This window comes from Apium graveolens, unplaced genomic scaffold, assembly GCF_009905375.1.
Source record: "Apium graveolens cultivar Ventura unplaced genomic scaffold, ASM990537v1 ctg9213, whole genome shotgun sequence".
Classification (NCBI taxonomy): Eukaryota; Viridiplantae; Streptophyta; class Magnoliopsida; order Apiales; family Apiaceae; genus Apium; species Apium graveolens.
Genome location: NW_027421834.1, coordinates 148,871 through 175,641, shown reverse-complemented (window position 1 = coordinate 175,641; position 26,771 = coordinate 148,871). Strand labels below are relative to the sequence as shown.

The window sequence follows — 26,771 nt, the reverse complement described above, 5'->3', positions numbered from 1 at the left end:
ATACGACCAATTTTTATTAAAAATTTAAACTATAGTGGTTCATAAAAAAATCTGCACGGCCTAAATATGGGATTCTAAGAAATTTATGTTTTATGAATAGTTTCAGATATTACATGCATCTATAAGAATGCATTGAATATAGAAACCACAAATACATATATATATATGGACAATTTTCTAAAATATATGTCATTTTAGTTTTTATAATTTGAACATAATATCACCACATAGGTGTGAATACAAGCAACTTGTTGCATATTAGAATAGCAACCCTAACACAGGAAAACACACCCCATCATAGAATATGATAGATAAAATGTAATATTACATAATACATTTGAATCTTTTGTAATTAAATAAATCAATCAATATAAATATAAACTTTTACTATGCATATTATAAATTAGGTTTTATACATACAATTTCTTAAAGTCTTCCCCTAATCACAGTAGTCTGAAGAAGTAATATAAAAAACATGTAAATATAAATATTTTCATTTCTTTTCACTTGCTGATGTTTACAAGCTGGGTGAAACTAAACTCTCAACATAGGTATACACTTTTGAACTCAGACAACTTCTGTTGTTTAGCAGATCCCTGAATGTGTTATCCTTTGTGTCGTAGAGTACTATGGTTGAATCCACAAGAAGCATAATATCACCATTTACAGAAGTGCAGATAGGTGTAGGTGTAACATAAAGGCTGCGATTTAGCCTATCCATATGTGGGATGGTGAACAATTTTATCCATGAATCTTGATCACCACAATCTCTCATTACCCATAACTCGACACGGGCATCAAGGGACATCTTGCGGAGCACACAAAGGTTTTCACAGAAAGTGCCCACACTCCATGTCATTATAGCTTCTCCACAGTTTGGCAGCATAACTTCTCGAAATGTATCCCTTATTACATCAAGAGAAATAATATAAGGAAACCTTTGTGGGACGTCTTTAAGCTGCAGATTGGGAGTGACAAGCCAGTGCATAGCTCCATTTCCCAAGTACCCTCCAGACGGCAGCTTATAAGAAACAAAATCTCCAATCAATCTCCAAGAGTCAGATTTTGAGCTATAAACTGACATTTCATGTTTCCAATCAGTGGTAGCGACCGCAAATACTTTAAAATCATCGGCTAATTCATTGTAGCAAAACCCATAGGTTATATGCTTATAACGACAAGTAATCGTATCAAGCATAGGTAGTTTTCTTGAATTTCTTGTGGATGGGTTCCAAAAGAAAACGTAGTTACCGCGACCTGTTAAACAAATCAACCCATTACAGTAACCTACTACATAGGTGATTGTATCCGGATATTCAAGCTCAAGGGCTTCAATATTGTGAGGCTCATTAAGCAGTGAATATATGGAACAACTTTTTAGCTGAAGATCCGAATTAAAAGGTGTATAACTAGAAAGGAGACGATGTTGAGTAAAATGAGGGTCATTAGTTGATTTAGAGAGGTGAGTTTTGATAAAATGGGAACTAGAAATTATAGACCGCCATGAGTTGCAAACTCCCTTACATCGGGAAAGATCCCTCACTGTCAGCCTTAAAAACACGTTGTACATGATTTCTTCTGGAATGAAAGGGATGGTGTCAGGGTTTGTGCTTTCATGACTTGCCATTGGCTTGAATTTCTTAGATCTCATTGTCTGAAGGAATAGAAAGTAGTTTGGTGGCGGAATGATGTTTGGTGGCTGAATGATGTCTAGATAAAAGGATGGTCCTACTTATATATGTAGTGATAAAAACCCTAATCCAAAACCCTAGTCTAACAGCATTTTTTTCAAAAGTCTGTTTTGGGTATTAAATATTATCAATTTATATCTATAACAATTTTGACACAATTTCAAAATTTATTTCTCTAATTAGAATTCGTTTAATATTTTCTAAAATTAATTGTAAATTAAAATTTAATAATATATGACAATATGTTACAATACGACCTCAATAAATCATTTTGTTTCCTATTATCATTATTAATATTTTTAACCCAATTTTCACACAACATCCTGCTAATTACCATTTTCAAGTTAATTTCATTTTCTTCTCAACAAGGGTTTGCAAGTATTCTTAGATGAGTAATACTAGACGCACAAAAATTAGAAAAAAAATGTTATAAAATGACGTGACATGGGTGAAGGGGCAATATGAAATAATTTGAAAGGGTGTTATTAGTGTGAATTCCGGATTTCATTTACATGTAGCCAACAAAATTTTTTATAACTATTTTGGAAATTAATTTCGTACGTGTACTATTTTTTATCTGGGTATGATCTTAGAGATGAAAGAAGATAGTCATCCTTGAAATTTGCCCCATCCTACGACTGGGTAACAATGAATTCTTACTTTAAGAAAGAATTAGATGATAAAGTTTCAAGAGTGAAACCCATGTTACTCAAATTTATCTTTCTTCATATTCCTACTAGAGATATCAATATAAGGACGATAACTTTTTTTTATAAGAAGTGTGTGCTTTACTAACTGTTAGATATAGATTTGGTAAAAAAACAGAGGGCTATTAATCCGCGTATTCTATGCCATAATTTTAAAAGCGTGAATGCATTATCACATTGGTTGCTTCTTTCACACTTATTTTATTTTCAGAAGAATTTTCAGCATGTTTCAATATAACCTGAATAAAATAACCATAAAATGGATGATGCAAAGGTAACTGTGAAATTTAACAAAAGTGACTAATTTCATTTCAAATAAATTTATGATTCTCACTTGGTGAATTGGTCAAGTTTTTTCCCGAGATATTTTCAGAAACTTATTGGAACTTGTTCATTCCCTATAGGCTCAAGGAGTCACGTGCCACACCGCCGCATGTTATGATTCAGCCGAAATAATGGAAATTCTCAACTTCATACAAAAAGAATATTCTCGATGGGGAGAAATTCGGAGAAAGAGTTTAAACAGGTGCATAATAGAACTCTCATTACAGGAAAATGGTTAATAAATATCGGTTCTGCACCGATGTCTAGGTGGGTGTGGAGAAAAGTCATAGTCTTTCACATCGGTTATGCACCCATGTCTAAGGAAATTCATACATCATTTTTTACTCAGAATTATCATCGCCCTCAAGATCATCAAGAAGATAACAATCAGATTTATACGCGGATGAGGGCATTAGACGATCAAAAACTAGATAATCCTAGAACGAGAACATTTGAATTGAATGATAGTGCAAATGACTCTCCCCAAAACCTGTCCCGACCATGTGATGATGGTCGAAAGGATGATAACGGTCAAAGGATGTTGGACATGTAGAACGAGTTGTTCAAGGGCATAAGGAAGGCAAAAGATACGAAGATCGATATGAGGAATATCGTTATGTTGACTTGAAGTGTAAAAATAGTTGATATGCATGGGATTAAATATATAGTTTTTTTTGTCATTTTTGAGTTTATAAAATTACAAATTTAGGCTTCATTAAATTTTACATTTTATTACAAAGATGTTGATTTTTGAGTCAATATGTCAAATTGGCGTTAATATATGTCAAATTTATTAATATATGGTAAGTGTAGTACTTCGTGTGTGTTATCACTTTGGTTTTGGTCCTATGCAATGCAGGGCGTATTTTGGTATGTTGTTGTGATCGGAGCTTTTCTTGTCATTATTTCGGCGTTGATGGTAAAAGATAAAGGCAAGAGGCTGGTGGGGGAGACGTGCAAAGAATCAAGGACCCAAATAAACACGCCTCATAGGCTACGTAGGGGCAGAAGTAGTGCTGGTGGTGGCACATGTGGTGCTGGTGGGACAAAGGTGGTGGTTCTAGGGGAGATCCTCACGTTCTTTGTGGGATGAACCCGAGGAGGATGAGATATTGATGCCGGGCGAGGAGATAGAGCGCCAAGTACCGTGACAAGCACAATAACCTAATTATACACCTCTATCCGAGACACACTCAAAAGGTTGTTGGGGAAATAAGCCCCCCATCCAATTTTGATCGGTATCGAGAAAGGACAGTAAGTATATCTATTTGGTAATGGTTTTGACTTCTTTATTGGCACATATAAATATTGACAAGTGCGAAATTTTGACTACTAAATATAGTATCAAGAACTCTGATGTGAAAAGGACCTTTAAATAAATTTTTGCAAGTACATTGGCCCCCAGGATGCCAACTTTTGTTAACAAAGTGATTAAGGAGTTTAAGTCACGTTACATATATATATAGCATTTGTGTGTCTGTGTGTGTGTTTCATCATATTTTGAATATCATAATTGAATCAACAACTTATCTTTTGCAGAAGTATTACAAGCTTATAGCTATATAAGATTACTCTCAGTAAGGTCAATGTTTACAAAGATTTTGTAACACACATGAATGCAATAAAAAAACTGAACGAGGTGAAATCAAAGGCATACTCTGATGCCGATAAGAGGGGTTTGCCGTTGTCAGAGGTCAATCGCGGTGATAATGAATGGTGGAAGGATGCACGAGACCATTGCAAATTTCATCCCACCAACATTGCTCTTTGAATCCGGGAATCGCAAGGAGCAAAATAAAAAGCATAATGCCGGTGCAAAAGCTCATGAATATATAAGAAATTTTTGATAGTTTTTAGTACATATTTTTGGATTTTACGCATCGAGCATTTATTTTTTAAAATATTAAGTACAAGAATCGGGATGCATTGGATGCAATGCCCGAAAGGTAGAGGCAGCTGGACATCCTATCCAATGGTGGCTCGAGGCAGTTGCACCGGTAATGACAAGGCCTCCCAAAAAAGAGCTACCTAGTTTTCCAAAAATTTCGGCATCTTCACGCCTCCCTGATCTTTCTGCGAATTATAAAGCTCGACGTGGTGATGATGCCGCATCTTGTAGCCAACCCGCACGTGGATCTATTATGCCGGATGGTATTTTTTACAACGTGGTCCGGATATAATGGAAGGTGTAGCAGGAAATACATCCAAATACCATCAGGAACCCACATACAAGAGAGTAAATGTCATTGCCCAGGTCATGCTTGATATGCATAACAATGTAGACAATTATGTCACCGTCTTCTCAGCTACCCTTCTTGGAGAGGTGACCCGTTATGTCGGGACCTTACTCACCCTAATCTGGAAAAGTATAAGGTGGAGCACAAAGAGGTAAAATCATAAAATTTCTCAATTTAGGCCTAATAGTGTTATTTTGAGGCGTTTTAACTCAACTGTATTTTAGGCTATAAGGGGGGCTGAAGAAGGCAGAGATGACACCACCACCAGCAGCGAGGAGGGAAAAGAGGAGGACGAAAATGAGGAGCATGACCGGGAAGGGGACGATGGAAATGATGGCCACGAAGATGACGGTGGCCACGAATACGATGGTGGCGCTAATTAGTAGTTTTTAGTTAATTGTTTATTACTGCTTCTGTCCCATTCAATTTTCTACATATTTTTTTAATAGATGGCACGCATTTTAAGGTGAATATAAAGTATACTTCCATAATTTATTTTTTAATTTTTCGTTCTTTGTATTTAAACATTGAATTTTTATTTAAAATTAAATAATTAAAAAAAAAATTATGTAACTATAGTTTACGGGAGCATTTAAGTGTGTGTCGAACTCCACGTTCCCCAATATTTTTTAACTATAATTAAAAAATAATTTAAGTATAACGACTGTATCATTCAAAACTAGTCGGTACAATTTGGTCCGTATTAAACTTAACCCAAAAATTTCGCGAGGCTAAAATGACTACTTCGGTCGCATATTATACCGACCACGTGGATCGGCCGAAAAACGATCGTAAATTTAAATAAAAAATGGATAAAATCGACCGAAGGGTTATTATCGGTCATTTTTCTTTAAATTTAGGACTTAGGGTTTAGGGTAAAAATACATTAATTATATAGAGGTGGGTTCTATGGAGTTATAATGTTTTTGGAGTTCTTGGAGACTTGCTTAAACACCGTTGGATTAACATTTCAATCAATGGTTCAGATTAAATGAAAATAATTCTAATTTTTGTAAAAAATGTATTTTATATTGGGGCAGTGTTCTGCATAACCATCAATTTCTATAGAAAACCCCGCGCTCATGTCATATAGCGGTTACAATTTATAATTTATCCACTAACCCATTATACAGCTTCTTCTTGGAGATGGAAAGAGAGTGCATAACTAATTTCTTTGTGGAACAAAACTGAATTGCAGAACTGGAGCAGGCATGAGCGAAGGTATTTCAGTATTCATGTACACACTTAATTGCAATATCCCATCACGTACTGCACCTGCACCTTTATATTGTTAATCCAATCTACTTTAATTTGATTAATGTACTTTTAAGTGAGTTTAGTGAGATTTAGTAAACCAAAATTGTTAAACATTGTTTTGTTTGGGTGTAAAGAAGTACTGCACCCTTATACGTAATTGATTATGTATTGTAGTTCGAGTTTAGCAAAATTTTAGTCTTGCAGTACTTTTTTTGGACAGATGGTAAGGTTTGGTGATTAGGTTTCTCTATAAAATTTGTAGACTAACACTTGTATACTCTTTCGATTACAGGGCAAAGGAGGAGTGGGAGATTAATTAAAAGCCCTTGGCTGTACAGAGGGCCAAAGGAAAAGCATGTATACATTGACTTAAGTTCAGGATCAAGCAAAAGAACTGTTCAAAGAGCTAATAAGGTGTCCATGTACCGCAGTAGTCGTGACAGTAATGCATGTGTATTCGGTAAGAATGTAGTTGCAGGAAACAGTAGAGATGCTCTAGATAAAATAGATGTGGGAGGAGAAAGAAAAATCTTTAGACATGAGCAAAATTTTGACTTAAGTGATGAAGATGATGGTTTTGTTATCCCGGGTGAAATATTTGACAATAGATGTAAATCAGTTCCAGCAGATGATGGTATTAGGGGCAGTAAGTTGACGTTGACACGAACAATGATGAAGACCGGTATGAACAGACGTATAAATGAGGCCCCCCAAAGCATACGTGGACTTAAATTAAAAAGTAGAAAAAGGACGAGGGGAGAGGAGGTTTTCACTTCATCTCTGATATGTTGCAGAAATGATAAATTGCATGTTGTTACAAATCTAATTAAGCTTCAATGTTCTAATTTGATATATTTTTGATGTGATGCAGGACACTAATCAAAGAAGTTTGTGTATAATAAACACGGAAGATCAAATTAGGAGCGGGGTACACTTATATGCATTGAAAAAGAAAGATAAGGCAAGTTCTTCAAAAGTTTGAACTACCATTATTTTTAAAATAAATATAAGTATTTTTTTTAAAATTGTATTGTATATAAATTAATGTATTTTTTTTATTTGGCGGCTATACAGGTTGAAGCAAGTGCTAATGTTAGGAAGAGAAGTTTGTTTTCAAAAAGAGCAAAGGAGGTTGTAGGAAGGAGGGCAAAGAGCATTACACCAAAGACAAACCACAAGAAAAAAAAGGTAAGGATATATAAGCGGTATATTCAAAAAAAGTTCTCTCCATCTATAATGAGAGATGTTATAGGAAATTTGTCAAAATCGCAAGTGGAATGGGTGAAATCAACGGGATTTGGTGAGTTATTGCATTTTCGAATGGAGCATTATGCACACAATCTTGGTTATAATATTGCTGAGTCATTCGATGGTAAATCTTGTTCAGTTAAGCTAAAAGCTGGGGTTATTAAAATAGATGATCGGGTCGTGCATAGTGTTATGGGTTTGCCAATTGGGGATGAAATAATTATATGCAATGAGGATAGCGCAGTATGTGACATTTGGGCTGAACAGTTTTCTGGTTTTGTAAGTTCCCAAATTTCACCATTGATGGTTAGAGACAAGATTCTTGAAAATCGCCAAGCAGATACAAACTTCAAGTGGAATTTCCTGGTCATGCTTTATAATTTCTTCATCGAATCAAATCAGAATCTATTTCTAAAGAGAGATATACTAAGATTTTCTGGAAATATTGAAAACTGTGGCAAATATAACTGGTGTCAGATTCTAGTTGAGAAGTTAAAAAAGACACATACTTATTGGGCTGCAAATACAAAGAGGCATTTTGCAGGACCATTGGCTTTTCTGATTGTAAGTTACAGTTGTTTGAAATTGTATACATGGTGTACGTTAAATGGTAGTAATATGATAATAATAGTTATTTGTCTTTTTAGTATTTGTATGTGTGCAAAATACGGAACAGGGACACTGTTCGTGTTCCTACAACCTATCCAGCTTACCGTGCTTACCGTGCTTGGTCAGACATGCTTATACGCGAACGTCAAAAAGTTGATACAGAAAAAAAATGTTTTGGAGAGGGTATATTACTTAAATTACGTGATGGGACAAATGTAAGGAAGCAAGTCATTCTTTTATTTGGTTCAATATATGTGTTATGTTAATGTTATGTTTTTAATCTGTTTCAAATTATATGCACGCAGGTCAGAGATAACAAGATAAACAGTGAAGGGGAGGTAATAAATGAATAATGTTATTAAAGGGTGGTTTGAAATAAATTTAAATTCTCTTTGTATAACAAGTTGCAGGATTCTGGACAAAATATTGGGTTGACGATGCAAGACTTGGTTGTCATAGATAATATGGAGAACGATAATGGGACGAAAGACATGACTGACATTGAAGAAGCTTATACAATGGGTTCTAAAAAAAATGTTGATGTAAATTAAATATTGTAGTTACGTAATGCACATACTGATTATGTACTGTGCGGATAATTGATTTATTTGTTTCTTAATAAATCTTGCTACAGGAACAAACAGTACACACTAATGGTGTAAATTTGATGGCAAATGCTGAGAATGATGAATTTTTTAATGACACGGATAATTTTATATAGAGGAACAAATTATGGACATGGATTTTGGGGTAACCTCTTATCATGTTTGAGTAGAAAAATCTGTTCACTTTTTTTGTAAATTGATTTCCAAATATTAATCTCTTTGCACCAGCACAACTTAGTTTACTGATTAAACACATTAGTTTATGTATGTATGATAAGGTTTTCACAATTTAAGTATTAATTCATACTTATTTATTTATACATAAACCTCGTAGTTAACGTACATATAATTTTTTGATTTGTAAAATTATTATACTGCAGGAACAAGTGTTACAGTACAAAGGCAGGAAAGTGGATGTTGTACTCGAAAATGAGGCAATTTTGAATGATGAGAAGAAATTAGAAAGAGCAGGAATCTTGAAGGACATTGAGCCAGAGGTGAATGATAATGATATGACTGTATTTTTTCTTTACATTTTTTACATCATTTATCATATTGGGATTAATATTCTAATCTATCGTACTTGCAAATAGGTTGTATTAGAAAGAAGTGATTGCGAGGACATCGAGATAGTGACAAGAAAGAATACAGATTTGGTGAAATTTAAAATTTAATCCATTATTCATTTTTAAGAAATTAAATATATTATATAATTCATGGGGGGACATGTTAAATTTAACATTACCTGGTCTATACTTGTAGATGTCTGGACTTGGAATTGATATGGTGCAGAACACACAAACACGTGTTGAGCTAGAAATTGATAAGCATTATGAGGAGGAGGTATGTTTAGTTAAACAATTATCTGTGTTTTTGAATTTGATGCGATTTAAACATATGGTTACATGTAATATATTTATATTTATGTTCTGGCAGCCATACATGACATCTTTTGAAAATAATCTGAAGGAATTTGTTGATGTGTATGAAAGGTGCTTGAATAATTGTGAAGTATCATTAGCACTATTTCCTCAAAATTTGCGCCTTGCAAAACTGAAGAAGGAATATAGCCAATATTTCAAGATGTTTGAAGCAACTAGTCCTATAGCCAAGAAATTATTAGTTGGTAATGTAGTTCACGATGCTGGTAAAAAATCTGCAATACTAGATAATTCAGATTTCGTACCTAGCTATTCTTTGGGGTTGTCACAGTTGACGCCCAAAAACCTCCTCAGTGATCTAAAGGGCATTGGTAATTCACAACTACAAGGAAGTTCAGGTTCAGTGAGTTTAGTAGGTAAAGGACAACCTGTGCCTAAAGTTGTTGATGAGAAGGGTGCACATTATAGGGTGGGAGATAAAAGAATTGTAACTACAAAAATGGTGAGACCGCGCTGAGAGGTAAAAGTATCACATCTATGTAGGTCTCCGTACGTGAGCAGAGTTGTTGATGTGAGTAGCCATGTTATAACGACTGAGGAGAGGAATGAATGGAAGTGGCTTTTCCTGAATAGGCGGAACAAAAGGTTAGTGTATTGTATAAATTTTTTATGTGCTATGCATTTATAACGCATATATTCTATCTAGCTAGTATAGATGGCCTAACCTGGACCAATGGATCAATGTGTATTTTTCAGAGATTACTTATTTGAATGGGAGGGCAGAAAGTGTACAAAAGCACACTTTCAGTCACTGCGAGACAATAAATTGGTTGAGACCACGGTGATTGATACATGGACCTACCTATTAAACGAGAATGAGATACTTAAAGCTGATTCTTCACCTTTACGTCTTTTCATGACCACCGAAACCACTGTATGTGATTTTTAACTAAATAAAATAATCTTATTAGTCCAAATTATTATTTCTTCTGCATTATGTGAAAAATAGTAATTATGTGCCATATATGTTAATGCAGTACGGACCCTTGAGGATGGATGTTGGTGTAGGTGATGATTATTCAAAGATGAGTCGTTTTGCTGCATTTGATGACAATATGGACCTTGTCATCAAAATGGTTAATGAGATGCATAATAAGCAGTATGATGTGAAAGACTTTGATATGGTAAGATGGATAAAGTGTATAATTTCTTTATCTACTCATTTTTTTGGCTTTTTTTTCATGTGCCACATTATAATTTAATTAACTAAAACATTTCTCCTGTAAATTTTCTAGTTTTTTTTTCCTATTTACGATTCGGGCCATCACTATATCATATGCTATAACATGAAGAAAACACGATTAGAGATTATTGATAATAGAGTCCAAACTGCTGGAGTGGAGGAAACGTATGGTGATCTACCAGCACGTCTGGTATGTGTAGGATTTAAGAACTTTTAGATGAATGGAGGTTGGAACATCCTTCGACAAACTCTAATTATTTTGTGATATTAACGAATGCAGCATGAATGTTTTTGTCACTGGATTTCAATTTATGACCTGCCAAAAGAGAGCGAGATTAATAATTTGCAACCCAGAGTTCATAGGATGGGATGGCAAACAGAAATGAACTTTGTTGACTGCGGTATCTTTGTAATGAGACACATGGAGACATACATGGGCAGCTTGTGTGCCTGGAAGGTTGGCCTCCGTGTGGAAAAGGTATATTTAATCGTTTTTAACTTCTATTTAATGTTAATGTACATTGTAGTAAATAAATGAATTAAAATGTGTGTCATTATGCAGGAAAATCAACAAGCACTGCTGAAAAAATTAAGAATGATCTATTGTCACAGTCTGTTGACATGGAGTGAAAATACCAAAAAGAATGGTACTTTGGAAGGAGCTGCAAATTTGGCTAAGGGAAAAATCTTGGTTGCATGACCGGCTAAGGAAAAACAAATGTACTTTGAGTTTTTATTGTTGTGCGGATTGAATGTTAATTCTGATAGCATTAAGCTCTACTATTATACTGTAACATTTTGCTTTCATTTGGTTGTATTGATGGAAATTGTAGACCTTGGATTTACTTTGGAAATTTATAGGTATACCAGTTTGAATTTAATTCAGATGGATTTTAATTTAGTGGTAGTGATGTACCAGTCATCAACAAGCATGATAATAATAATACCTCTTGCTTATGTTGTACTATCCGCTACAAGCCATATAAGTTGTATTAAAATTCTGCACCAAATATTTAGAAAAATGAAAAATGTTTTGCACCCAAACAAAACAAATGTTCTGCACCACATAAACCGCTAAAGAAAAATCAAGAGTTGAATTTTCACATGAAAACTCAGTTCTTCGTGCAAAAAGCATGATTGTCTAGTTCATGGCACAAAGGTAACTGATGTAGTCTTCAGATTTTATGTCAGAGACAAGACCAGGATCCATGGCCTTGTTGGGGTTAACTGATTAGTTTTTACTGCAGTATCAAGAGCGTTTTCTCATAATTAGTTTATGTCTTCTGTATCGGGATTTCTCTGTGGCTTAGAAGTGCATTGATAATCTGCACACCAAAACTAGTTTGTTAATAAAAAAAATTGAATTTGACTAAAGAAATATTACCTTTAAGCATTGCAACTCTAAAGAAAATATTCTTGCTAAATATAGTTACATCCAACTAAGACAAATAAAATAGGATTTTTCTTGAAATATCATGTCCAAATCTGCAGAAAAATGTCCAGAAGTGTTGCTGAAAAATGATAAAAAAATCTGCAGAAAAATGACTAGAAACGCTGTTGAAAAATGATCAGAAACACTACACAAAACTGATGAAAAACACGGCATAAAATTACAAGAAACACTGCTGAAAAATGATCAAAACCCCGTCAAAATCTGCCCCGAAAGGCAGCTTAAAAATGGCTAGTTGGTTTGCTGAAATTTCCTGTGAAAATACCAGAAAATCTGCTCCAAAAGCACCTGAAATCTTCAGAAAAATTGCTGAAAAATCCCATAAAAATTTCAGAAAATCTGCAGAAAAAATAACTCAAAATCTGCAGAAAAATGTCCAGAAGTGTTGCTGAAAAATGATAAAAAAATATGCAGAAAATTGACTAGAAATGCTGCAGAAAATTGTCAGAAAAGCTGCTGAAAAATGATCAGAAATACTGCACAAAACTAATGACAAACACGGCAGAAAATTACCAGAAATACTGCTGAAAAAAGATCAAAAACCCGCCAAAATATGCCCCGAAACGCAGCTGAAAAATGGCTACTTGGTTTGCTGAAATCTCCTGTGAAAATACCAGAAAATCTGCTCCAAAAGCACCTGAAAATCTTTAGAAAATATGCTGAAAAATCCCATAAAAATTTCAGAAAATCTGCAGAAAAAATAATTCAAAACCTGCAGAAAAATGTTTAGAAGTGCTGCTGAAAAATGATAAAAAAAAAATCTACAGAAAATTGACTAGAAACGCTGCAGAAAATTGTCAGAAAAACTGCTGAAAAATGATCAGAAACACTGCACAAAACTGATGAAAAACACAACAGAAAATAACCAGAAACACTGCTGAAAAATGATTAATAACCCCGTCAAAATCTGCCCCCAAAGGCAGCTTAAAAATGGCTAGTTGATTTGCTGAAATTTCCTGTGAAAATACCAGAAAATCTGCTCCAAAAGCACCTGAAATCTTCAGAAAAATTGCTGAAAAATCCCATAAAAATTTCAGAAAATCTGCAGAAAAAATAACTCAAAATCTGCAGAAAAATGTCCAGAAGTGTTGCTGAAAAATGATAAAAAAATATGCAGAAAATTGACTAGAAATGCTGCAGAAAATTGTCAGAAAAGCTGCTGAAAAATGATCAGAAATACTGCACAAAACTAATGACAAACACGGCAGAAAATTACCAGAAACACTGCTGAAAAAAGATCAAAAACCCGCCAAAATATGCCCCGAAATGCAGCTGAAAAATGGCTACTTGGTTTGCTGAAATCTCCTGTGAAAATACCAGAAAATCTGCTCCAAAAGCACCTGAAAATCTTTAGAAAATATGCTGAAAAATCCCATAAAAATTTCAGAAAATCTGCAGAAAAAATAATTCAAAACCTGCAGAAAAATGTTTAGAAGTGCTGCTGAAAAATGATAAAAAAAAAAAATCTGCAGAAAATTGACTAGAAACGCTGCAGAAAATTGTCAGAAAAACTGCTGAAAAATGATTAGAAACACTGCACAAAACTGATGAAAAACACAACAGAAAATAACCAGAAACACTGCTGAAAAATGATTAATAACCCGCCAAAATCTGACCCGAAACGCAGCTGAAAAATGGCTACTTGTTATGGTGAAATTTGCTGTAAAAATAAGCCGAAAACCAAAAAAACAAACAATATTATTAAAAGTGAGAATGGAGATACTTCTCGACCGGAAACGACATGACCATGAATTATTATTAATACAACTTAATACTTGACAATTACAAAGATATTAAATCTTGACACTGCTGATTTTTCACGTTTTAAGCTTCTTAATTTTTAAGTTCTGCACCCACGAAACAATGTTCTGCACCCAACAATCTATGTACTGCAAGTAAAAAAAATCTGCAAATAAAAATATATTGATCTGCAAATAAATAATTAGGTATTACTAAAAGTTACCGAAAATATTTTGGTGTGCACATGAATAAAAAAAGGAAATAGTCAATATTGAAAATCATCCAAACTCCATATGAACATCGGTACAAACACAAATTTTTATCTATTAAGTACATTCTTTGTTTAGTGGACAACTTCGTGCATTGTGGCCTGCTGCTAATTTACAACGACTACACGTCCTCCGCTTCCCTGCTTCAATTGCAATCTCCCGACTGCTCTTAATCCGGCTGCCACTTCCCTTGTTTCTGCTTACATGTGGAATTTGAACAGATATTTCCGTATCTGGAATAGGGCCAATAAACTTATCAACTCTTTCAGCATTACCCTGATCCATGTTATTATCACTATCTTTTGTTATTGAAGAAGCAATTGTTTGCAAGCCTGTGATAACTGAATCCAACTTTTCCTCATCTTCTTCAGCATGATTCATACAATTGTGAAATTCAAACCATGCCCTTGTCCTTTTTAACTTCTTTTTGTCCCTCTTTTCGAAAAGAGCATCAACTTGGGATGATCCGAGAAATGAGTGACGCTTCAAGGCATTTTTTGTCCAGCGTGGCTTTACAAATTCACGAGGTATCTGCTTGACACCGCACTGATGCAAAGCAGCAAATGCATGTTTGCATAGGTAACCTCTTTGAAAGAAAAATTTGCAGTTGCATTGCACATAGTTGTCACTTAGTCTAACTGAAACCTGAGAAGGGGACAAACTTTGAGGTGATATATATTATTATTCAAAACTCTAAAAAAATTGTTTTCTATTGTTCACAATAAGGAACAAAGTAGCTCAAACACTAATATCATAACAAATTTGCCAGAAGAGAGCTATATCACGTGTCGACTAAGTGAGAAATAGCATCACGTGTTGTCAGATGCTATACTAAGGCAGTGTCGAATGACATCAGAACCACTGAGAAACATGAATAAGAGTGAAGACCTAAGATTTCACAAAACTACCAAAAATATAGCACGAACACATACTATAGGTCATAGACATTAAACTCAAAAGTATGAATTATAAATAAGATTGAAGATTCATATAATAATGCAGGAAAACTTAAGTATATTACGATATTTCCATAGAGAAATGACTATTCTGAAATATACCTCAAAAATTTTATCATGTAGTAGATCATCTTTAACTTTAAAATAACGATGCTCATTATCTCTTGTAATATCTGGCATACTAGTATGATAACAAGCTGCTTTGATCTCTTCCCTGACAAGATAATAGAGTTCAAGTGTATACAACTTAAATGCATCTACTTCAATGCTCATTGAGGTATCAGTGAAAGGTATTTGATCAGATCTCTTGTCATCTTCGGCATTTTTAAGACGTTGCTTGTCCATGGCACTCTCAAAACTAGAATAGAATTCTACTAATGTGTGACCGCCTTCATGGAAGTGCTGAAAAAAGCTATTAGAACTCTCAGACCTTGAAGTAGTTCTTAGCAAACCAGCCATTTCTATGTCTGAAAAATAAGTTGGAATCCATTCATTGCGTTTGTTGAACATTTCAGTCAACCAAGGATTAGACTCCAATTTATATTCTACAATGACATCATTCCAACGTTCCACAAACTCTGTTTGCGTTAAATGATCTGAATAAACTGCAGACTTCAATTTCTGGATAAATTTCTTGTCTGAAGCTAGAGCAGGACCAACCTTAATAAAAAAAAATAAAAAAAAAATAATGAAAAAACTTGACATAAGATTTATGTATGAGCATATGATTTAAAAGATGCATACTTATTAATTTAATTTACCTTTGTCGGTAACTTATTCATGATATGCCACATACAAAGTCGATGTTTTGTTTGACGCCACCACTTATTTAAAGCCTTTTTAATGGCAGCACACTGATCTGTAATTACACAACGGGGGGCACGACCCATTACTTTCTTAAAAGTATTAATGAGCCATTTGAAATTTTTATAATTCTCCTTCGCCAATAGACCAGCAGCAAACGTAACATTCTTCCAATGATTGTTAACACCGGTAAAAGGTACAAATACCATGTTATATCTGCCATATGAGCAGAAGCAACACAAATCAGACATCATACTATATAATGTGCATCTCAAGTGGAGCATTTAAAATAAACTCTATAATATTACATAATTCTAAGTACAATTGTTTGTAATCACATGTACTGCTAAAATGTAAATATGTATGCGAGCATGGGGTATTTATGCTTTATAATTCACATATAGAACAATATTCTGTTATATAAATCTGCCAAGATAATAACTAGCATCAAACATTCCACTAATATATTACTAACCTTCAAATTTTTTAATGTATGATGTCCCCGGTAAGAAGCATAAGAATAGATGACCATTTAAAGAAGGATATATAAATTAAAGTGGATATTTAGAATTTAATCTTTTCAAGTTCTAAGTTATAATCGTACATAATTATGTACAAGTTATTATAACGTACCACACTGACTAGTTTAATTGAGGAACAAAAACACGTCAATGAAATGGATACCTCACAAACTAGTATAGACTTTCATTTAATAAAATTGTACATTGGCAAGTAAATAAAAGATAGAAATATATGTACTTACCTATTAGTCCGAAAAGTAGGGTCAAATGAAACTATATCGCCAAACACATCAAAATTTGCTTGCCCAATTGCATCTGTCCAAAAAAGACCGGTCAAGTGGCCCTTCCTATCAACCTTATAGTCATAGTAAAATGTATTTTGAGAGCTCTCCTTCTTTAATTTAAACTTGGCCAAAATCATATCAGAATCATGCTTTCCAATACGAGCTTTTACGTCTCTAGCAAAATTCTTAAAATCGGTTAACGTAGCACCCACTTTTTCATATGATCCAGCTCGTTCTTTTGCTAAAGAGAATGCTTTTGTTGCACCTATATTGACTCTTGCACAATCCATTATAAGGTTCTGGTGAGGAACAGATACATTCCTGTTGCATTTTAAAAACATTTTCTCAGCTCCAGATGCTAGAGGATGATTGTGTTCTTCGTTAAAACCCATTATAACCAAACCTCCGGTTCCTACAGGTTTCAAAACTATCCGAGCTTTGCAATTACATCTACGAGATGTTGTTCGTCTGGTTTTCTTCGGCCCGTTCCCAATAGTTTCACTTGATACTTTACAAGTGCTCCTATCTGGATTGCCACCACGGTTACAAATAACATGTCTGGCCAATAAAGTACCACGACCATTAGTTCTCTTAGTCGACTTTCGAACAGCAAATCCACAAGCGCGGCCGTATTCCTTATAAAATTTAACAGCTTCTTCAAAAGTTGAAAAATACTGATTTGTTTGTGGTTTGTGCTTGTTGTCACATTTTGGTGTCCAAAGTTCTCTACCATCCACGGAAACAAAACATGTAGACTCACACCCATTTTCATTATTTGATTCCTCCAAATCTTCATCTGAGCTTTCACTACTGGTCTCCCCTTTTGATTGTTCAGAATCTTGTTCACATTCTGATTCTTCGGAATCTTTTTCACATTCCGATTGTTCAGAGTCAGAGCTTTCAATATGAGGATGGGATTGAGAACCTAATATTTAACCAAAAAATTAATTAATACAACACTATAAATGGTTCTTTAATTGAAACACACTAGGATACTGCAACATTTGTATTCAAAACATAGTATATCAAAAACGATTATGCTTAAATCAATTACTGATGATTTACCTGATTCTTCAACGTTAGTCATAGTCATGCTTTTTTAAACCAAAAAAATCAACGGTTTAATCAAGGAGTAAAAGAATGGAGAATGCAAAACCAGTCCAGTGTTTAGATGTTGAATAAGAATAGGTGGGATACTAAAAAGTCGGATAGGTAAGTTCATATCTACAAACAAGATAGTGAATCCCATAACCACGTTGATGTAACTGTCACGACAATACTGAATCTTTATAATCCTATAATTATTAATTAAGAATTAAAAACACTATAAATAATGACCGTAGGATTAAGCAGAAATGAATGGTCAGGATTAAGGACTCCAAGTCTCCAATTAAACTAGGACTCCATTGAACTTTCCTCTAATTATATATTCTATATTAAATAAAAGCATATATGTAAAGAAAGAATGATATATATATATATATATGTGTGTTATAATGGAAAAAAGTAATACAGAATTTTATATTTTTGAAGACACAAGATTTGACTTTTGCAGTTTATACCATATAATGTCTAGCTAGATTATTAACATGCACGATATGTCCTCATATGAACACATTTAGAGTACATGAATATGTAGTCATATGAATATTTTAGACAAAAATAATTTTTATACTAATAACTCGGGAAAGAACATATAAAATCTTACTCAAATAATTAAATATTTCAATACGACCAATTTTTATTAAAAATTTAAACTATAGTGGTTCATAAAAAAATCTGCACGGCCTAAATATGGGATTCTAAGAAATTTATGTTTTATGAATAGTTTCAGATATTACATGCATCTATAAGAATGCATTGAATATAGAAACCACAAATACATATATATATATATGGACAATTTTCTAAAATATATGTCATTTTAGTTTTTATAATTTGAACATAATATCACCACATAGGTGTGAATACAAGCAACTTGTTGCATATTAGAATAGCAACCCTAACACAGGAAAACACACCCCATCATAGAATATGATAGATAAAATGTAATATTACATAATACATTTGAATCTTTTGTAATTAAATAAATCAATCAATATAAATATAAACTTTTACTATGCATATTATAAATTAGGTTTTATACATACAATTTTTTTAAAGTCTTCCCCTAATCACAGTAGTCTGAAGAAGTAATATAAAAAACATGTAAATATAAATATTTTCATTTCTTTTCACTTGCTGATGTTTACAAGCTGGGTGAAACTAAACTCTCAACATAGGTATACACTTTTGAACTCAGACAACTTCTGTTGTTTAGCAGATCCCTGAATGTGTTATCCTTTGTGTAGTAGAGTACTATGGTTGAATCCACAAGAAGCATAATATCACCATTTACAGAAGTGCAGATAGGTGTAGGTGTAACATAAAGGCTGCGATTTAGCCTATCCATATGTGGGATGGTGAACAATTTTATCCATGAATCTTGATCACCACAATCTCTCATTACCCATAACTCGACACGGGCATCAAGGGACATCTTGCTGAGCACACAAAGGTTTTCACAGAAAGTGCCCACACTCCATGTCATTATAGCTTCTCCACAGTTTGGCAGCATAACTTCTCGAAATGTATCCCTTATTACATCAAGAGAAATAATATAAGGAAACCTTTGTGGGACGTCTTTAAGCTGCAGATTGGGAGTGACAAGCCAGTGCATAGCTCCATTTCCCAAGTACCCTCCAGACGGCAGCTTATAAGAAACAAAATCTCCAATCAATCTCCAAGAGTCAGATTTTGAGCTATAAACTGACATTTCATGTTTCCAATCAGTGGTAGCGACCGCAAAAAATCATCGGCTAATTCATTGTAGCAAAACCCATAGGTTATATGCTTATAACGACGAGTAATCGTATCAAGCATAGGTAGTTTTCTTGAATTTCTTGTGGATGGGTTCCAAAAGAAAACGTAGTTACCGCGACCTATTAATTAAACAAATCAACCCATTACAGTAACCTACTACATAGGTGATTGTATCCGGATATTCAAGCTCAAGGGCTTCAATATTGTCAGGCTCATTAAGCAGTGAATATATGGAACAACTTTTTAGCTGAAGATCCGAATTAAAAGGTGTATAACTAGAAAGGAGACGATGTTGAGTAAAATGAGGGTCATTAGTTGATTTAGAGAGGTGAGTTTTGATAAAATGGGAACTAGAAATTATAGACCGCCATGAGTTGCAAACTCCCTTACATCGGGAAAGATCCCTCACTGTCAGCCTTAAAAACACGTTGTACATGATTTCTTCTGGAATGAAAGGGATGGTGTCAGGGTTTGTGCTTTCATGACTTGCCATTGGCTTGAATTTCTTAGATCTCATTGTCTGAAGGAATAGAAAGTAGTTTGGTGGCGGAATGATGTTTGGTGGCTGAATGATGTCTTGATAAAAGGATGGTCCTACTTATATATGTAGCGATAAAAACCCTAATCCAAAACCCTAGTCTAACGGCATTTTTTTCAAAAGTCTGTTTTGGGTATTAAATATTATCAATTTATATCTATAACAATTTTGACACAATTTCAAAATTTATTTCTCTAATTAGAATTCGTTTAATATTTTCTAAAATTAATTGTAAATTAAAATTTAATAATATATGACAATATGTTACAATACGACCTCAATAAATCATTTTGTTTCCTATTATCATTATTAATATTTTTAACCCAATTTTCACACATCCTGCTAATTACCATTTTCAAGTTAATTTTATTTTCTTCTCAACAAGGGTTTGCAAGTATTCTTAGATGAGTAATACTAGACGCAAAAAATTAGAAAAAAAATGTTATAAAATGACGTGACATGGGTGAAGGGGCAATATGAAATAATTTGAAATGGTGTTATTAGTGTGAATTCCAGATTTCATTTACATGTAGCCAACAAAATTTTTTATAACTATTTTGGAAATTAATTTCGTACGTACTATTTTTTATCTGGGTATGATCTTAGAGATGAAAGAGGATAGTCATCCTTGAAATTTGCCCCATCCTACGACTGGGTAACAATGAATTCTTACTTTAAGAAAGAATTAGATGATAAAGTTTCAAGAGTGAAACCCATGTTACTCAAATTTATCTTTCTTCATATTCCTACTAGAGATATCAATATAAGGACGATAACTTTTTTTTATAAGAAGTGTGTGCTTTACTAACTGTTAGATATAGATTTGGTAAAAAAACAGAGGGCTATTAATCCGCGTATTCTATGCCATAATTTTAAAAGCGTGAATGCATTATCACATTGGTTGCTTTTTTCACACTTATTTTATTTTCAGAAGAATTTTCAGCATGTTTCAATATAACCTGAATAAAATAACCATAAAATGGATGATGCAAAGGTAACTGTGAAATTTAACAAAAGTGACTAATTTCATTTCAAATAAATTTATGATTCTCACTTGGTGAATTGGTCAAGTTTTTTCCCGAAATATTTTCAGAAACTTATTGGAACTTGTTCATTCCCTATAGGCTCAAGGAGTCACGTGCCACACCGCCGCATGTTATAATTCAGCCAAAATAATGGAAATTCTCAACTTCATACAAAAAGAATATTCTCGATGGGGAGAAATTCGGAGAAAGAGTTTAAACAGGTGCATAATAGAACTCTCATTACAGGAAAATGGTTAATAAATATCGGTTCTGCACCGATGTCTAGGTGGGTGTGGAGAAAAGTCATAGTCTTTCACATCGGTTATGCACCCATGTCTAAGGAAATTCATACATCATTTTTTACTCAGAATTATCATCGCCCTCAAGATCATCAAGAAGATAACAATCAGATTTATACGCGGATGAGGGCATTAGACGATCAAAAACTAGATAATCCTAGAACGAGAACATTTGAATTGAATGATAGTGCAAATGACTCTCCCCAAAACCTGTCCCGACCATGTGATGATGGTCGAAAGGATGATAACGGTCAAAGGATGTTGGACATGTAGAACGAGTTGTTCAAGGGCATAAGGAAGGCAAAAGATACGAAGATCGATATGAGGAATATCGTTATGTTGACTTGAAGTGTAAAAATAGTTGATATGCATGGGATTAAATATATAGTTTTTTTTGTCATTTTTGAGTTTATAAAATTACAAATTTAGGCTTCATTAAATTTTACATTTTATTACAAAGATGTTGATTTTTGAGTCAATATGTCAAATTGGCGTTAATATATGTCAAATTTATTAATATATGGTAAGTGTAGTACTTCGTGTGTGTTATCACTTTGGTTTTGGTCCTATGCAATGCAGGGCGTATTTTGGTATGTTGTTGTGATCGGAGCTTTTCTTGTCATTATTTCGGCGTTGATGGTAAAAGATAAAGGCAAGAGGCTGGTGGGGGAGACGTGCAAAGAATCAAGGACCCAAATAAACACGCCTCATAGGCTACGTAGGGGCAGAAGTAGTGCTGGTGGTGGCACATGTGGTGCTGGTGGGACAAAGGTGGTGGTTCTAGGGGAGATCCTCACGTTCTTTGTGGGATGAACCCGAGGAGGATGAGATATTGATGCCGGGCGAGGAGATAGAGCGCCAAGTACCGTGACAAGCACAATAACCTAATTATACACCTCTATCCGAGACACACTCAAAAGGTTGTTGGGGAAATAAGCCCCCCATCCAATTTTGATCGGTATCGAGAAAGGACAGTAAGTATATCTATTTGGTAATGGTTTTGACTTCTTTATTGGCACATATAAATATTGACAAGTGCGAAATTTTGACTACTAAATATAGTATCAAGAACTCTGATGTGAAAAGGACCTTTAAATAAATTTTTGCAAGTACATTGGCCCCCAGGATGCCAACTTTTGTTAACAAAGTGATTAAGGAGTTTAAGTCACGTTACATATATATATAGCATTTGTGTGTCTGTGTGTGTGTTTCATCATATTTTGAATATCATAATTGAATCAACAACTTATCTTTTGCAGAAGTATTACAAGCTTATAGCTATATAAGATTACTCTCAGTAAGGTCAATGTTTACAAAGATTTTGTAACACACATGAATGCAATAAAAAAACTGAACGAGGTGAAATCAAAGGCATACTCTGATGCCGATAAGAGGGGTTTGCCGTTGTCAGAGGTCAATCGCGGTGATAATGAATGGTGGAAGGATGCACGAGACCATTGCAAATTTCATCCCACCAACATTGCTCTTTGAATCCGGGAATCGCAAGGAGCAAAATAAAAAGCATAATGCCGGTGCAAAAGCTCATGAATATATAAGAAATTTTTGATAGTTTTTAGTACATATTTTTGGATTTTACGCATCGAGCATTTATTTTTTAAAATATTAAGTACAAGAATCGGGATGCATTGGATGCAATGCCCGAAAGGTAGAGGCAGCTGGACATCCTATCCAATGGTGGCTCGAGGCAGTTGCACCGGGAATGACAAGGCCTCCCAAAAAAGAGCTACCTAGTTTTCCAAAAATTTCGGCATCTTCACGCCTCCCTGATCTTTCTGCGAATTATAAAGCTCGACATGGTGATGATGCCGCATCTTGTAGCCAACCCGCACGTGGATCTATTATGCCGGATGGTATTTTTTACAACGTGGTCCCGGATATAATGGAAGGTGTAGCAGGAAATACATCCAAATACCATCAGGAACCCACATACAAGAGAGTAAATGTCATTGCCCAGGTCATGCTTGATATGCATAACAATGTAGACAATTATGTCACCGTCTTCTCAGCTACCCTTCTTGGAGAGGTGACCCGTTATGTCGGGACCTTACTCACCCTAATCTGGAAAAGTATGAGGTGGAGCACAAAGAGGTAAAATCATAAAATTTCTCAATTTAGGCCTAATAGTGTTATTTTGAGGCGTTTTAACTCAACTGTATTTTAGGCTATAAGGGGGGCTGAAGAAGGCAGAGATGACACCACCACCAGCAGCGAGGAGGGAAAAGAGGAGCATGACCGGGAAGGGGACGATGGAAATGATGGCCACGAAGATGACGGTGGCCACGAATGCGATGGTGGCGCTAATTAGTAGTTTTTAGTTACTGTAATTGTTTATTACTGCTTCTGTCCCATTCAATTTTCTACATATTTTTTTAATAGATGGCACGCATTTTAAGGTGAATATAAAGTATACTTTCATAATTTATTTTTTAATTTTTCGTTCTTTGTATTTAAACATTGAATTTTTATTTAAAATTAAAAAATTAAAAAAATAATTTATGTAACTATAGTTTACGGGAGCATTTAAGTGTGTGTCGAACTCCACGTTCCCCAATATTTTTTAACTATAATTAAAAAATAATTTAAGTATAACGACTGTATCATTCAAAACTAGTCGGTACAATTTGGTCGGTATTAAACTTAACCCAAAAATTTCGCGAGGCTAAAATGACTACTTCGGTCGCATATTATACCGACCACGTGGATCGGCCGAAAAATGATCGTAAATTTAAATAAAAAATGGATAAAATCGACCGAAGGGTTATTATCGGTCATTTTTCTTTAAATTTAGGACTTAGGGTTTAGGGTAAAAATACATTAATTATATATTCTATATTAAATAAAAGCATATATGTAAAGAAAGAATGATATATATATATATATATATGTGTGTGTTATAATGGAAAAAAGTAATACAGAATTTTATATTTTTGAAGACACAAGATTTGACTTTTGCAGTTTATACCATATAATGTCTAGCTAGATTATTAACATGCACGATATATCCTCATATGAACACATTTAGAGTACATGAGTATGTAGTCATATGAATATTTTAGACAAAAATAATTTTTATACTAATAACTCGGGAAAGAACATATAAAATCTTACTCAAATAATTAAATATTTCAATACGACCAATTTTTATTAAAAATTTAAACTATAGTGGTTCATAAAAAAATCTGCACGGCCTAAATATGGGATTCTAAGAAATTTATGTTTTATGAATAGTTTCAGATATTACATGCATCTATAAGAATGCATTGAATATAGAAACCACAAATACATATATATATATGGACAATTTTCTAAAATATATGTCATTTTAGTTTTTATAATTTGAACATAATATCACCACATAGGTGTGAATACAAGCAACTTGTTGCATATTAGAATAGCAACCCTAACACAGGAAAACACACCCCATCATAGAATATGATAGATAAAATGTAATATTACATAATACATTTGAATCTTTTGTAATTAAATAAATCAATCAATATAAATATAAACTTTTACTATGCATATTATAAATTAGGTTTTATACATACAATTTCTTAAAGTCTTCCCCTAATCACAGTAGTCTGAAGAAGTAATATAAAAAACATGTAAATATAAATATTTTCATTTCTTTTCACTTGCTGATGTTTACAAGCTGGGTGAAACTAAACTCTCAACATAGGTATACACTTTTGAACTCAGACAACTTCTGTTGTTTAGCAGATCCCTGAATGTGTTATCCTTTGTGTCGTAGAGTACTATGGTTGAATCCACAAGAAGCATAATATCACCATTTACAGAAGTGCAGATAGGTGTAGGTGTAACATAAAGGCTGCGATTTAGCCTATCCATATGTGGGATGGTGAACAATTTTATCCATGAATCTTGATCACCACAATCTCTCATTACCCATAACTCGACACGGGCATCAAGGGACATCTTGCTGAGCACACAAAGGTTTTCACAGAAAGTGCCCACACTCCATGTCATTATAGCTTCTCCACAGTTTGGCAGCATAACTTCTCGAAATGTATCCCTTATTACATCAAGAGAAATAATATAAGGAAACCTTTGTGGGACGTCTTTAAGCTGCAGATTGGGAGTGACAAGCCAGTGCATAGCTCCATTTCCCAAGTACCCTCCAGACGGCAGCTTATTGTAGGAACCAGAATAGATTAACACACACAGATATGAGAAAGCAATACGTATGAAAGGAAAACTGAAACTGATTCTGTATATTGTATTTTGATTACTATGAGAACAAGAAAATATATAGTAATAGCCACCCTACGTTTACTCCTAAACATTCTCTGGACTCCCAGAATTATAGGACTTTCAACACCAATCTAAGATAACTAACTAGGGACAAGATCAATCGTGATATCAATCAAGTCCAGCTGTTTTATTTAACTAAATAATTCACGCTTAGATTAAACATCAACACACTCTCCCTTAATCTAAGCTGGATGACTGCAGATTCTTCAAACCCAATAAGTCACGCATGCGCTCAAACTTGACTGTGGACATCGGCTTGGTGAGCACATCTGCACGCTGTTTATCAGTAGCAACATGTTTGATCAAAATCTCACCTCTGCTAACACATTCACGAATAAAGTGGTAACGTATATCAATATGCTTGCTTCGCCCGTGGAATACCGGATTCTTTGCCAAATCAATTGCAGACTTATTATCAACGTAGATGACTACAGGACCTTGTTTTACTCCAGTTATTCGCTCAAGCATATTTTTAAGCCACACTCCTTGACAGGCTGCAGCTGTAGCTGCCATGAATTCAGCTTCACATGATGATAGTGCAACGCAGCGTTGTTTTTGTGAAACCCATGAAATGAGACTCTCGTCCAAGTAGAAACACATTCCACCTGTGCTTCGTCTGTCTTCTATATTACCACCAAGGTCACTGTCAGAAAACCCACTTAGCAAGTAGTTTCCATCACCTCTAACGTACACTAAACCATACTGTATTGTTCCTTTCACGTATCGAAGGATACGTTTGACAGCACACATGTGTAACTCTGTTGGTCGTTCCATAAACCTACTCACCATCCCTACTGCAAACGCTATGCCGGGGCGCGTATGAACCAAGTATCGTAGACCTCCCACTAAGCTTTTAAAAACTGTTGAGTCAACTGCTCTTCCCTTTTCATCCTTGACGAGCTGAACCTTTGCTTCCATTGGGTATTTA

At 34.3% G+C, this 26,771-nt stretch overlaps 6 protein-coding genes across 8 annotated transcripts; 1 reads left to right on the top strand and 5 right to left on the bottom strand.

Annotated features, from left to right (window-relative positions):
• Window positions 1–517: 517 nt before the first annotated feature.
• On the bottom strand, window positions 518–1,651 carry LOC141705677 (F-box/kelch-repeat protein At3g23880-like). Its single transcript, XM_074508567.1, has one exon. The coding sequence runs from the start codon at window positions 1,649–1,651 to the stop codon at window positions 518–520; it is 1,134 nt and encodes a 377-aa protein (XP_074364668.1).
• A 7,160-nt stretch (window positions 1,652–8,811) lies between these two features.
• On the top strand, window positions 8,812–10,141 carry LOC141705669 (uncharacterized). Its single transcript, XM_074508560.1, has 5 exons — window positions 8,812–8,823; window positions 9,059–9,175; window positions 9,272–9,334; window positions 9,441–9,521; window positions 9,615–10,141. Exons 1-5 carry the CDS (start codon window positions 8,812–8,814, stop codon window positions 10,074–10,076), a joined length of 735 nt encoding a protein of 244 aa, XP_074364661.1. The 3' UTR covers window positions 10,077–10,141.
• A 3,059-nt stretch (window positions 10,142–13,200) lies between these two features.
• On the bottom strand, window positions 13,201–15,591 carry LOC141705680 (protein FAR1-RELATED SEQUENCE 6-like). Of its 3 annotated transcripts, none has more exons than XR_012568449.1 (3): window positions 15,320–15,591; window positions 13,824–14,906; window positions 13,201–13,614 (listed from the first exon to the last, which is right to left on the bottom strand). XR_012568449.1 is itself a non-coding variant. In XM_074508570.1 (2 exons), the coding sequence occupies exons 1-2, from the start codon at window positions 15,560–15,562 to the stop codon at window positions 14,319–14,321; spliced, it is 831 nt and encodes a 276-aa protein (XP_074364671.1). In that variant the 5' UTR covers window positions 15,563–15,591; the 3' UTR covers window positions 13,201–14,318. The 3 variants fall into 3 exon arrangements, 1 of the variants encoding a protein (XP_074364671.1); XR_012568448.1 differs by having other exon boundaries at window positions 13,201–13,592; XM_074508570.1 differs by having other exon boundaries at window positions 13,201–14,906.
• LOC141705684 (protein FAR1-RELATED SEQUENCE 5-like) lies at window positions 15,576–17,252 on the bottom strand. The gene is made up of 4 exons (XM_074508573.1): window positions 16,785–17,252; window positions 15,979–16,237; window positions 15,648–15,877; window positions 15,576–15,606 (listed from the first exon to the last, which is right to left on the bottom strand). The coding sequence occupies exons 1-4, from the start codon at window positions 17,216–17,218 to the stop codon at window positions 15,576–15,578; spliced, it is 954 nt and encodes a 317-aa protein (XP_074364674.1). The 5' UTR covers window positions 17,219–17,252.
• Window positions 17,253–19,074: 1,822 nt separating this feature from the next.
• LOC141705676 (F-box/kelch-repeat protein At3g06240-like) lies at window positions 19,075–19,641 on the bottom strand. Its single transcript, XM_074508566.1, has one exon. It carries the CDS (start codon window positions 19,639–19,641, stop codon window positions 19,075–19,077), a length of 567 nt encoding a protein of 188 aa, XP_074364667.1.
• A 5,575-nt stretch (window positions 19,642–25,216) lies between these two features.
• Window positions 25,217–25,687, bottom strand: LOC141705674 (F-box/kelch-repeat protein At3g23880-like). The gene has a single exon (XM_074508564.1). The coding sequence runs from the start codon at window positions 25,685–25,687 to the stop codon at window positions 25,217–25,219; it is 471 nt and encodes a 156-aa protein (XP_074364665.1).
• Between the last annotated feature and the right edge of the window lie 1,084 nt (window positions 25,688–26,771).

What these genes read in the sequence shown, in the direction of transcription:
- LOC141705669 (XM_074508560.1), top strand. An exon ending in TGAAGGACATTGAGCCAGAG is followed by an intron (nt 9,176 to 9,271) that starts GTGAATGATAAT and finishes ACTTGCAAATAG; the next exon opens with GTTGTATTAGAAAGAAGTGA. An exon ending in CAAGAAAGAATACAGATTTG is followed by an intron (nt 9,335 to 9,440) that starts GTGAAATTTAAA and finishes CTATACTTGTAG; the next exon opens with ATGTCTGGACTTGGAATTGA.
- LOC141705680 (XM_074508570.1), bottom strand. Translation starts at nt 15,562, where the DNA reads ATGGACAAGCAACGTCTTAAAAATGCCGAAGATGACAAGAGATCTGAT. An exon ending in TACATGATAAAATTTTTGAG is followed by an intron (nt 14,907 to 15,319) that starts GTATATTTCAGA and finishes TCCCCTTCTCAG; the next exon opens with GTTTCAGTTAGACTAAGTGA.
- LOC141705676 (XM_074508566.1), bottom strand. Translation starts at nt 19,641, where the DNA reads ATGTCAGTTTATAGCTCAAAATCTGACTCTTGGAGATTGATTGGAGAT.
- LOC141705684 (XM_074508573.1), bottom strand. Translation starts at nt 17,218, where the DNA reads ATGGGTTTTAACGAAGAACACAATCATCCTCTAGCATCTGGAGCTGAG. An exon ending in CCTACTTTTCGGACTAATAG is followed by an intron (nt 16,238 to 16,784) that starts GTAAGTACATAT and finishes CTCATATGGCAG; the next exon opens with ATATAACATGGTATTTGTAC. An exon ending in TGAATAAGTTACCGACAAAG is followed by an intron (nt 15,878 to 15,978) that starts GTAAATTAAATT and finishes TTTTTTATTAAG; the next exon opens with GTTGGTCCTGCTCTAGCTTC.
- LOC141705677 (XM_074508567.1), bottom strand. Translation starts at nt 1,651, where the DNA reads ATGAGATCTAAGAAATTCAAGCCAATGGCAAGTCATGAAAGCACAAAC.
- LOC141705674 (XM_074508564.1), bottom strand. Translation starts at nt 25,687, where the DNA reads ATGCACTGGCTTGTCACTCCCAATCTGCAGCTTAAAGACGTCCCACAA.